This window comes from Sinohyriopsis cumingii, chromosome 12 (assembly GCF_028554795.1).
Source record: "Sinohyriopsis cumingii isolate HCF-2022 chromosome 12, ASM2855479v2, whole genome shotgun sequence".
Taxonomy (NCBI): Eukaryota; Metazoa; Mollusca; class Bivalvia; order Unionida; family Unionidae; genus Sinohyriopsis; species Sinohyriopsis cumingii.
In genome coordinates, this window is record NC_142972.1 from 88,675,708 (window position 1) to 88,687,928 (window position 12,221).

Sequence of the window (12,221 nt, forward strand, 5' to 3'; positions counted from 1 at the left end):
AACTTTATTTAAGATCAGTTTTAATTAAATGGCTTTTGTAATTACTGCAGTTCTCAAGAATTTACATTCACTTTATTAGCAATTTTTTTTGAAAGAACATTACCATGTAAAGGGAATACAAAATCTTGTGTATTAATGTTTCAACTGTTTTTTTTTTAATTCAGTTTTGTCATGTACATTTTCCCCATTTTTGTAGGTTTTGTACAACCCAAGGCGAACACATGGGTTAGGACTAACTGATGGGGAGTGCTTGGAGCGCCTGTGGGCATACTTAGGGAAATTTAAAAGCATTTCCAAGGAGATGACTCCAGAAAATCGTGTTGATCTGCTTGTTGATGGCCTTATGCATTATGGAGATAAAATTAAAAGAAAACAAGGTACACGTAGTCTCTGCATATTCAGTTTTTGCAAGTAAGAAAATGTCATTGCCATCTAATTGTGCCATTAACAGATTAGGTTTTATCAAACATAATTATATTTAAAATTCCTTGCCACCTTTTTGTTGTATTAATGTATACATACATTAAGACCTGTCCTAACATGCAAATCCTGGGGTGAATAGATTTGACCGGTTGAAAATTAATATAGTACATCTTGATAAAAACACGATTTTCACATTCATTACAGAAATTATATACACAAACACACACAGTAATTATCATCTTACTGATTTTCAGGCAAAACCTTTGCAGAAAGGTTGAAGAAAGCAGAAGCTCTGACAGTCAACACCAACAGAATGCTTCAAGAAACTCTAGGAAATATTTCAGGTGTTTTTAAATTATGCTTTTCTTTAATTCTTTCTTTATGTATATTTTGAACCATTAATCAATTTTTTTAATTAAGATTTTCAACTTTTGCTTGTTTTTGTTTTTTGATATATTATTTTCAGTATAACATCCATGCATGTTAGCCTGTAACAATTTTGCTGGTGTTTGTTAAAATTATGCCGACCTGATAAAATCATGAACTAACAAATGAATAACAGGTATTTTGCAGTGATTTTCATGAAACGTGCAAGAACTCTAATGCTAAATCTTTAATAATTGATTAATTAAGCTGATACTATACATGTTTTAGTCATCTCTGGTGGACACTGTATTTCTTGTTTGCCTTACTATTAAAAAAAATTGGAAATGTCTTTCAAAATTACAGCAAAATATCAAATCATTTTCAATTCAAACACAATTTCAGATCAAACCATTGACTTTGTATAAGCATTGTAATTTAATTCTGAGCAATGGATATAATGCTTTCAGTTTATTTTTATAAGCAGTGTTGCTCATGGAGGTGCAGGGTATTACCAGTAGAGCAGTTTCCTCATGATATTTTGTTCCAGCAGTCTCTTGGCATCCGTCCGTCTACGAGACACGATGGCATAGCTCAAAGTACGCTTTTGCTTATCCTTCTTTTTAGCTCTCTTTTCAGCTTGCTTTATTCTTCTCTTTTCCTCTGCGTTTTGAACTCCCTGCCTGACAGCTAGACGCCAGCTGGAACGGTTGTTTGCACAGCTCTCCCAGTCGTTGACATTGATGTTTGCTGTCTTCATATCCTTCTTGCAAACATCTTTGTAGCGCAGATGTGGTCGTCCAGTTGGTCGTGCACCTTCTGCTAACTCCCCATATAACAGGTCCTTGGGAATGCGACCTGGGTCCATTCTCTTGACATGGCCGAGCCAGCGAAGGCGCCTCTCGCTGAGTATGGAGAACATGCTGTTCATGTTGGCGCGTTCTAGAACCTCTGTGTTGGGTACTTTGTCCTGCCACTGGATGTGCAGAATGCGCCGCAGACATCTCAGGTGGAAGCTGTTGAGTTTCCTCTCGTGTCTTGCATAGGTGGTCCATGTTTCGCTGCTGTAGAGAAGTGAGCTGAGCACGCACGCTTGGTAGACACGCAGTTTGGTCTTCTCTGTGAGGTTGGGGTTGTTCCAGACCCTCTGGTTAAGTCTGGCCATCACTGCTGCTGCCTTGGCAATCCTGCCGCCCACCTCAGAATCAATGGAGAGTGAGCTGGAGATGTTTGACCCGAGGTATGTGAAGTTCTCGACAACTTCCAAAGTGTACCCATCGATGGAGACAGAGGGAGGGGAGTCTGTGTCCTGTGCCATGACATTTGTTTTCTTCAAACTGATGGTCAGTCCAAATTCCTTACATGCATGGGAGAGGCAGCATACCAGCTGCTGAAGTCCATCTTCCGTGTGTGATGTCAAGGCTGCATCGTCGGCAAAGAGCAATTCACGGATGAGTACCTCTGTGACTTTAGTCTTAGCACGGAGACGGGCGATGTTGAACAGCTTGCCGTCAGCCCTGGTATGGATGTACACTCCCTCGCTGCAGTCCTTGAATGCGTACTGGAGAAGCATGGAGAAGAAGATGGCAAAGAGCGTCGGTGCAAGGACACAGCCTTGCTTGACTCCGCTAATGACTGGGAATGCTTCAGATGTTGCGCCATTGAAGCACACTGTGCTGTGCATGTTCTCGTGGAACGACATAATGACAGCAAGCAGACGTGGGGGGCAGCCGATCTTCTGCAGAAGTCTGAAGAGTCAAACGCCTTCGTCAGGTCTATGAAGGCAACGTAGAGGGGCATCCGCTGCTCGCGACACTTCTCCTGCAGCTGACGTAGTGAGAAGATCGTGTCTACAGTTGACCTGCCGGCTCGAAATCCACACTGGGATTCTGGGTAGACGCGGGAGGCTAGGATCTGCAAGCGTGCCAAGGCAACACGGGCGAAGGCCTTTCCGACGATGCTGAGGAGGGAGATGCCCCGATAGTTGTTGCAGTCGCTACGGTCTCCTTTGGTTTTGTACAAAGTGACGATGTTGGCATCACGCATGTCCTGTGGGATGTATCCCTGTTCCCAGCAAAGGCAGAGGAGTGGGTGTAGGGGCTGGAGCAGTGCTGGTTTTCCGCTCTTGAGGACTTCAGGCGGAATGCCGTCGCTTCCGGGAGCCTTCCCACAGGCAAGGCAATCGATGGCTTTTCCGAGCTCTTCCAGGGTGGGCTGTGTGTCTAGCTCCTCCATGACAGGCAGGTCTGGAATGGCGTCCAGGGCAGTTCCAGTGACATTGTTTTGGGTTGCATATAGCTCGAGATAGTGCTCAACCCCTCGCTGCAGTTGTTTCCCCTGGTCTGTGATGACTTCGCCCGTCTTGGACTTGAGGGGGGCGGTCTTGTAGCTGGGGGGCCTGTCGCTTGTTTGATACCCTCATACATTCCTCTTGTATCCCCGGTGTCAGCAGCTGTCTGTATAATGTTGCAAAGGTTCAGCCAGTAGGTGTTGGCACTGCGGCGGGCGGTCTTCTGGGCGTTGTTCCTTGCAATCCTGAGGGCTTGTAGTGTTCTGGGGCTAGGTGCAGCCTTGTATGCCAGGAGGGCTTTCCTCTTTGCCTCAGTCACGGGCTCCATCTCCTCCCAGTTTGCCTCATACCAGTCGACAGTCTTTCGCTCCCTCTTCCCGTAAGCTGTGATGGCTGAATTGTACACAGAGTCACGGATATGGGACCACTTGGAATCAATGGTGTCATCAGGTGTCACTTTGGTGAGGGCTTCCTTCAGTTTGCTGATGAACTGCTGTGTTTTCTCTGGGTTGCTTGCACAGCAGGTGTTGATACGTGAGTGACCCTTCTTCTTGGCGTGGTGCAGCTTCTTGGGTAATATTCGCACCTTGCTGGCCACGAGGGAATGGTCCGTGTCACAATCGGCACTGTGGTAGCTGCGGGTAAGGAGGACACTGGCCAGTTCTGCACGCCTGGTGATGACGAGGTCTGGCTGGTGCCAGTGGCGTGAACGTGGGTGTCTCCACGACACCTGGTAGATCTCCTTGCATTTGAAGAAAGTGTTTGTCACACATAGGCTGTGGGAGCAGCACATCTCCAGCAGTCGCTGACCATTCTCGTTGATCTTGCCCCTTCCGTAAAAGCCGAGACAGGTGGACCAGGCCTCATGGTTAGCTCCCACTCTAGCATTGAAGTCTCCTAGTAAGTAAAGGCTTTCATTGTTGGGGATACTGGATATTGCCTGATCCAGAGCCTCATAAAACTTGTCTTTCTCCTCGTAGGTGGAGTAGAGGGTTGGAGCGTACACACTGAAGATGTTGACCGGGCCTAAGGATGTTGACAGCCGGAGGGCAAGGATTCTCTCAGTACCTGATGATGGAGGTTCAATGAAGGCGATTAGCGTGTTCTTGACGGCAAAGCCTCCACCATGCTGCCTAGATTCATCCAAGGACTTCCCCTGCCAAAAGAATGTGTAATTGGCTTCCCTGATGGTGCCGCTGTCAGCCAGTCGGGTCTCCTGGAGGCAGGCAATGTCGATGTTCAGTCGGGAGAGTTCTCTGTCAATGACGGCAGTCTTCCGTGCATCGTTGATCTGCTGTAGGTCAGTGGTCAATCCAGGACACATGGTCCTGATGTTCCAGGTTGCAAAACGAAGAGTTGGAGTCTTTTTATTTCTTCTTTTAGTCTTTCCTGGTGCAGGGTTTTGTGGCCCACTTGTCGAGATGGTTCTCTAAGCTCCACGCACCCAGTGAAGCAGGCAGGCCATGGCTGGCAGCACCTTACTGACTGGGGGCTGCCCAGCTTGAGGCGGGCGGTAGCTGTCCAGTGAGACCTGATGATCTCTCCCACCGTCAGAAGTAACCCCTGGCGCCAAGCTCTACGCCAATCGAGCTTTGACTTAGAACCGGTAAACTGCTACTTCTCGTGTTGTGCCGACGCCGTACGACGACGCTGGAGTGTCCTCTCCAGTGGAGCTATGAAGCCTGGGCAGGGTGGTATGGAGAATCAGCTGTTGCCCATGCAGCAGATCCCCCCTCTCCACGCAGCTGGTGTGCCCAAGGGAACGACGAATGCCGATACAGCTTGGCACCAACGGCGTCGCAGGAGTTGCCGGAATGACGTTAAAGTCAATGTCATACCGCCTTAGGGACTCCATCTCCGGATTTTCTGTCGGGGTTTACTCCCTTAGCCTTTCCCATGAGTGGGTATAGCTACAAGGCAGCAGAGGTTTGGAATCGGAGTTTTCCTTCTCCTAGATGAGCTACCATCCAAGGTTTACGAGTCCCATCTACCCGAAGCAACTGGTTTTAAGGCGCCAGTGGGCCGCCTTCACCCCTTCTCCTGTTAGTAGAAAACATGGTCTGCCGGGCTTCAAATCTAAGCCACTCGCGAAGGCCAGGAGCTGAATTTTAGTTGACAGAGGCAGTAAGAGACGCAGGCCGTATGGGGCATTTTGGAGGATTGGGGCGCTTGTCTCCCACTCCCACCCCGGGCAATGTCAACCTTAGACCACTGTTCCAGCAGTACATACCACATTATGTTTCCACAAAATCATACATGCCAACCATGACACTTTTGGCATAATCATTATGCTTTTCTCACCAGATTACATTTTATGCTAGCCTTTATATGAATTATGCTTTTTTGGCATACAAAAGAAGTAACAAAAAGTTCTTTTGTAATTTTTATTATCATTTCTTTGATTCCACTCATACACTGGAGATTATTCTTGAAAAGAAGACTGCTGTGTAAGAATAGTGCAAGAGTAGTTTCCTTATTCGCTATTTAGAGCAACTGTATATGACCCATTTCCAAGAAACAGACTGGTTTCTTCAAATATGAACATTGCCTCACAGATTCATTAAATTGACAAGCTAGTTAGTTAGTGGACCTGTCTATACTTTTAATGGTGCCTTATGTTAAGCATTTGTGGTGTGAGTCGTTATATGATAGAAAATATTAGAGCACTTATCATCAATAAGGAATGTACAGAAATTGCAAAGTAATCTTGCTATTGAAAGAAAGTAATTATATTTTTCACTTGTTATGTTAATTTATTAAAGTACATGCATAATTCTAAGTTTGGGGCATTGGTGTTGGTATCAGACTCCAGTTTCCCTGCCAATTGTATCATTATCATCACTAGTGGAGCGTATGCTTCAGTGTCAGCACTTCCCGTTTTTATGCACAAGCACTCAGTTGTTATAACAGTATAATTTACAGGGTGTAGCTTATAGTGTAAGCAGACTCATTCATATGATAGACTGATCATTTGATATTTTTGGATGGTAAACAGGGATTGTTCTGAAGAACATGCTGTGCCCCAAATAGCATTAAAAATGTACTCTGATTTCTTGACGTAAAAGAACAAAAATCAAAGTTCGAAAGAAAATCCCAAGACCTACCTTTAAACAATTTAAATGGTCAATTGTGGTATACTACAGTACAACGTTATGTGTAGTATCCATTGTGGCTTCATGTTAGTGTAATACAAAAATTTGCGTTGCATGCATTACTTGACCGCTTGTTGCTTACTGTGAATTTATTTTCATCTATATATCACTTTTTCTGGCTTTGCAGAAATAATTTCATTGTCGCTGTCGTTTTAAAGGTGTGTCAACAGATGACATTAGAAGATGGTCAGTGGAGGATAGAAATCGATTTTCCACAGGCGACTCTCTTGCAAGAAGTGAAAGCAAGGTACACATGCACATCATTCATTGAGTTTGGTTTAAGAGATGATAGTACCCTATGTATAGGTCAGGTAGAATGTATCTCTAAAATTTCATCTTTGCTCATTTTAATTTCTTTTTGCTTCGCGTCAGATCTGAATTTCAATCTGGAGTGGAAAGAAATCATTGTTAATAAGTGTGGGTCATCATCCAATGAAGTGACTGCTAAAATATATTTGACCGGAGGTCTTTTTGCCTTGTTTCTAATGAAGTTCTTCAATAAAATACCTTTAATCTACTCAGTTTCAATTATTACTCTGAATCAATTATATTTTACTGTAACATCGGTAATGTATGCTATTAAATCTATGATTTTTCTACCTCCAATTATTATAGGTGACTTCACCATGTCAGCTACAATTGCACATGCAATATGTTTAATTTATGCTTCAGGAACCGCTTACCCGATTAGAGACATATGCTATCAGTTTGAAGAAATACTACCATTTAAGGTAAGTTGTTCATCTCTTATAACTGATACCTTTTGTTAATTATACATACAAAACCTCATACAGTAGCTTGTCCTTAAACCTGAAATCGTGCTATGAATAGTGTGCCAGTGTTGCCCTAAATAATATTTTCTTTAATAATTTTATAATTTCTTTGAAAGGAAATACTTCACATAAATTTCAATTATATTTCAATATACGTCAAGTCAGTATTATTTTTATAAATAATCTTTCAGTCAGTCTTCACTGGGAGTTGTTGATCCACTAGTTAAGAGGACATCAGGAAGAAAATATCTGGGTAAATATGTTTCATTTTCATTATCTCTCAAGTCACCCAGCCATTTACTACATTTACTACCATATGTATGGTTCAAGGCATTGTTGTACAGGCAGTGTCTTTTACTGCAGAGGCGCATCTTGCCAGCATCATAGTTTGAGAATGTAGTATATTTCAAAATTAAAGCTGTAATTTTATTACTGAGGTCAAACCTGCCTGTTGTCACTAAACTACCAACAAATAAAAAAGATGCAGTGATCACATTGAGTAATATATATGTTTTTTATTGATTGTTTCAAGTTAATAATTGCAGAGATGCATATTTACTTCAGCCTATTCATGCAGGCAGGATGACTAGAAATCATATGGATAAGCTACAATAGAACAAACCCATGCATAGTTTGCCAGGCAGTTTTGGATGGCTTAACTTGGTGGTTCTATAGTTCCTGTGCAACAGAGTAGCTTCAAAAACTTAGACTGAAATAGGTTTTTCAAAGGTTTAATCAATGTTCATATTTTTCACAAATGCACACCCAACATTTTTTCAAATTGATGGGTAGGTATGTTGGCAGTATTTCAGAAAAGGTCTAAAAGTGGGAATGTTTAGAAACTGGTTGCAAATGGCAATGCCTGTTTCATGTTTATTGAACAGATTCAGATACACAGCTTTATTACAGCATGTGATTCATGGTTTTATTCATTTGTGCATTTTAATTCACTTTCCATAGTCTCCTTATTTGCTACAATTAAAGTGTCCACACTTTGCATTATATAGTTACAACAAACTATGATATAATCAGACTCAAGTGACAGACTCAAAGTATTTTTTAAAAAAGTGAATATTTGTTGCAGAAATGAATAAATCCATGACTCTTGCACCTGTGGTCATTATCAGACTCCTCCCCCCTTTCATACTGTGATTTTTAATTCCTCACAATTGGGTTACCATTGCTTGTTAAAATGTATTTTAGTTATCTGAGTCACTGATGTTTCTCCAGTCTGTATGCTACTTTAGAAATAAATGCAGCATTTTGATAACTATTTAATCTTCTAATTGTTTCATTTTCTTTCAGTGATCATTGGCTCTTGATAGGTTTTCAAGCTAATCAAAATAAGTAAAACATTTCTGTCAGCCAGTAAAATTGAGCATGATACGCTTCTTTTGCTGTGAGTGCACACTATCAAGTAATCTTGCTATGTATTCCATTCAGTCAGACCACTCCGGTGGCCTAGTGGTTAGACTGTCCGCCTCGGATGTGGGAGGTCGTGGGTTCAATCCTCGGCCAAGTCATACCAAAGACTTAAGAAAAAATGATACTAACATTTACCTCGCTCGGCGCTCAGCATTAAGAGGTTAGTGTTAGGACTGGTCAGCCTGGTGTCAGAATAATGTGACTGGGTGGGACATCTTGCAACGTGTCTGCGGCTTGATGTTCAGTGCTAGACATCACAATAAATTGTCACATTGTAGACATCATAGGGATATGACTGAAACATTGTTAAAGCTACGTTAAAAATCCAAATCACATCACAACACATAACACAATCCAGTCAGTCTAAAATATTCTTCTCTCTTTTTTGTTCCCCTGTTTTAATTGTTCTGGAGGAAAATTTGTTATGCAAAATATGAAAACAATAGTGATTGGCGCATGAGCAGCCTTAAATGAACACTGGGGCAGTATCTTAATTAAATTATAATTATAAGTTGATTTGGTTTTATAAATATTACTGTCATAATAAAAGGTCATATTTCATGTTTTTCAAGGTGGACAAGCTCTTGCAGTAAGACTTGGGAGACAGCTAAAAAAAGTAAACACAGCTGTTTAACATCACCTTAAGGAGTACAATTTGTTAGACGGCAGCAAAATGTTATATCCAGATAAACTGGACCTGGACAGCTTGAAATCTCTAGAGGTGCCAGCTGCATTTCCAGAAGAACTTAAAAGGCTTCTAATTGATTTGTTTGAAACAAAGGAGCGATGTGAGGAAGAAATTGAACTTATTGCATGTGACATGAGAAGCACAAATTAATTTTACATGAAACAACAGGAAGCAGTGCTAACTTCATTTGAGAGAGCAGAGAGTGATGTGTACAGGGCTGTCCTGCTCTTGGAGGGTTTAAATATAGAGAGGTGTATTCTTCATCTGAGAAATATGTTCTCTAATGTATGCATTGTTAATGAAGTTCCATTACATTTCCACAAGATATTACAATTTGACTTACCATGTGTCGACCAAGAGATTCCCTCTATTCTTGGCAATCTTGTATCAGATGAATATATTCTAGAACAGTTAGATGTTGAATGGTATGAATCGATGGATTCAGACCCATCTTGAGACGAAGCTGATGACACTGAGATATATATTTTAATTCCTTCTCCTATCCGGGCTTAGAGAGACTACTAGATGTATGTTGTCGAAACTGCTGAAAGAGTGCTTCATTTTATGCATTTCATCTAATTTCCTTACAGATTTCAGCTCTTACCTTTTTGATTTAAGGAATGTTATATTTATTTGGATATTTGAAGATAATTTATGTATTGTTCAGTTGTACATATTGCACTTAGAGATTTATCCTACATTAATACATACTTTCTGCAATTTACTGTTTTCATCATAAATGTTGGCTGGATAAAAATCAGATTTTTAGTGGTTTCTCTTTTTTTGTTCAAGTGAAAAAAATCGTAATTTTGAATTCTTCAAACAGAACAAATAATCTTTAAAATATAACAAAATATAGTATTGTTTTAAATGATCAATCTGCAGAGTTGTTCTGAACTTTTGCTTATTACCAATTGTACATATTGCATTTGGAATAAAGATACATTAATTCTTACTTACTGATATAGTTAACTGTTTTCATCATTAATGTTGTCTCATATACAAACAGTATTTCTTTATTATCTCTTAAATCCATATGGTTACTGATTAAATTGAGAGTGATCAAAATTATGGCAAGAGATAAGATTTAACCACTACATTATGCATAATAAATTGTCAAAATATAGTAATGATTATTTATGATGATTCACAAGAGACTGATTTTTTTAATAATGTTATAAATAAGCAATACTACATCCAAATTCATCGTTTATTTTTTATAATGATTATGTTCATGTTCATGTTATTAGACTGAGCCGATAAATCAAGTATTGGGACTTATAACACCTACTCATTAAAAGTTTCAAATATTTGTAAACAAGTTCTTTTGCACACGTCCGTGTACATTTTATACATTTACTGGTATTTCTTGCAGCTGTTGAGCTATCGTCAACTAAAGGGTTCTTATGTATATAATATTTCTGGATCAAATCCTATGTTTGACAAATTATAACTCCGTGTTTAATAGCACAATTCTTTCCATTTTAAATGTAGCACTATATTTGGATATTACCTAATGCCAGTAGTGACGTGAAATGAACAGGTGTTTTAATTGGAATATTTTGTAGTTGGTTTGTTTTCAACATAACTCTTTTGCTTGCAGAGTAACCTGACTTGTTGTCATAGCCGTTATTGAAAACTTAGTTACTTTGAACTGTATTTAATGGTTTGTATTCAGACAGTATTGTTCTATTTTTTGTTATTTTACCTCATGGCAAAGTGATGAATGTTATCATCATTAAGTTTGTTTTGAAAGCTGGCTATGTGCTGTAGATTTTATAGTAACTTGATTGACTATGTTGGGGGTATATGAATATAATAAAGTCATGACAGTACAAAGTCGTGCGTTCTTGAAGAAGTGATAGTCTGACAATAGCATTTTTATATGAAATATATCTTGGAAATTAACATTTACTGTAAAGTACAGAAAGTACACTATAGTAACATAGTAATTTTGGTTTGTCATTTTGCATATTGTCATGCATCAAAAACATAATATTGTTACCAAAACATATTTAATAATTATGTCTGACACAATAAACATATTTTTAATTGCATCATCTTTTAGTAATCCATTCTTTATGGTTGTTCTCCATACCTGAACTTTCTGAAGTTGTTCTTTCATTTCTGTCTTTATTTCCTAGAATGTCCCTGAGTCACTTGTGCCTTCACTATGATAGTATCGGTTGAGACGCGATATCCACAATATTAAAATACTACCTCAGTTAGATGCATAATCACTTAACAGTTTTGTAGATCAAACGGTTTCTTTTGGTTTTATCAATTGGCTCGTCTGTCACATTTTTGTAAGTTGGTTTTTTACTCTCTCTCTCTCTCTCTCTCTCTCTCTCTCTCTCTCTCTCTCTCTCTCTCTATATATATATATATATATATAAACATCTAAATTTTAGAAAATTAAAATAGGCCATTATTTTCATTTATGCAAATATGCAAAACAATGACGATGTATATTGTCACGCAGTTACGCAGAAAAAAGTAATATGCATCCAACAACCCCTAATTCTGAAAAGGATAGCGCTAACTAACTGTGATTCGAAAGTATATGTACATTCGTAGGTTACACAATGTTGAACATGAATATTAACCTCCAGGATATTTGTTAGGACAGGAGATTTACACTCAAACCAGCCTATGGAAACTGTTAAATAAAACAATTTGGTGACCCAATACGTATCTTTCTTCCAACGTACTTATGCAAAATTATTAAATAATTCGTGAACCCAACTCTTGGTTTTATTTGACTGTTGACGTATCTTAGTCTTCATAGAGAAAGTGGTCGAGTATGAAATGGAGGCCCAGGTTTCGGTTTGGCCACGAATTAGGTATGTTTACATGTCTTAATCAGATAGATGCTTACTTAATTACTAACAATGCAGTTTAAAGCACTTAGGTTATTATGTGTCAAGATCGATCGGGGAGAGAGAGAGAGAGAGAGAGAGAGAGAGAGAGAGAGAGTCACTGCTACACATTAGTGTCCACCTCTTTCTGGATCTTAAGAACTATGCCAGAGCCTCCACCTCCTCCCCCGACCCAGACATGAGCCCCACCAAACCTTAGGATCCAATTCCAAGTTTTATAATTTCAAT

General features: G+C 39.7%; 1 protein-coding gene across 1 annotated transcript; it reads left to right on the forward strand.

Moving 5' to 3' along the window:
* The first annotated feature begins 183 nt into the window (after window positions 1-183).
* LOC149786933 (uncharacterized) lies at window positions 184-11,141 on the forward strand. The gene is made up of 6 exons (XM_089977466.1): window positions 184-377; window positions 678-767; window positions 6,387-6,475; window positions 6,901-6,959; window positions 7,193-7,254; window positions 8,999-11,141. The coding sequence occupies exons 1-6, from the start codon at window positions 302-304 to the stop codon at window positions 9,058-9,060; spliced, it is 438 nt and encodes a 145-aa protein (XP_089833592.1). The 5' UTR covers window positions 184-301; the 3' UTR covers window positions 9,061-11,141.
* Window positions 11,142-12,221: the final 1,080 nt, after the last annotated feature.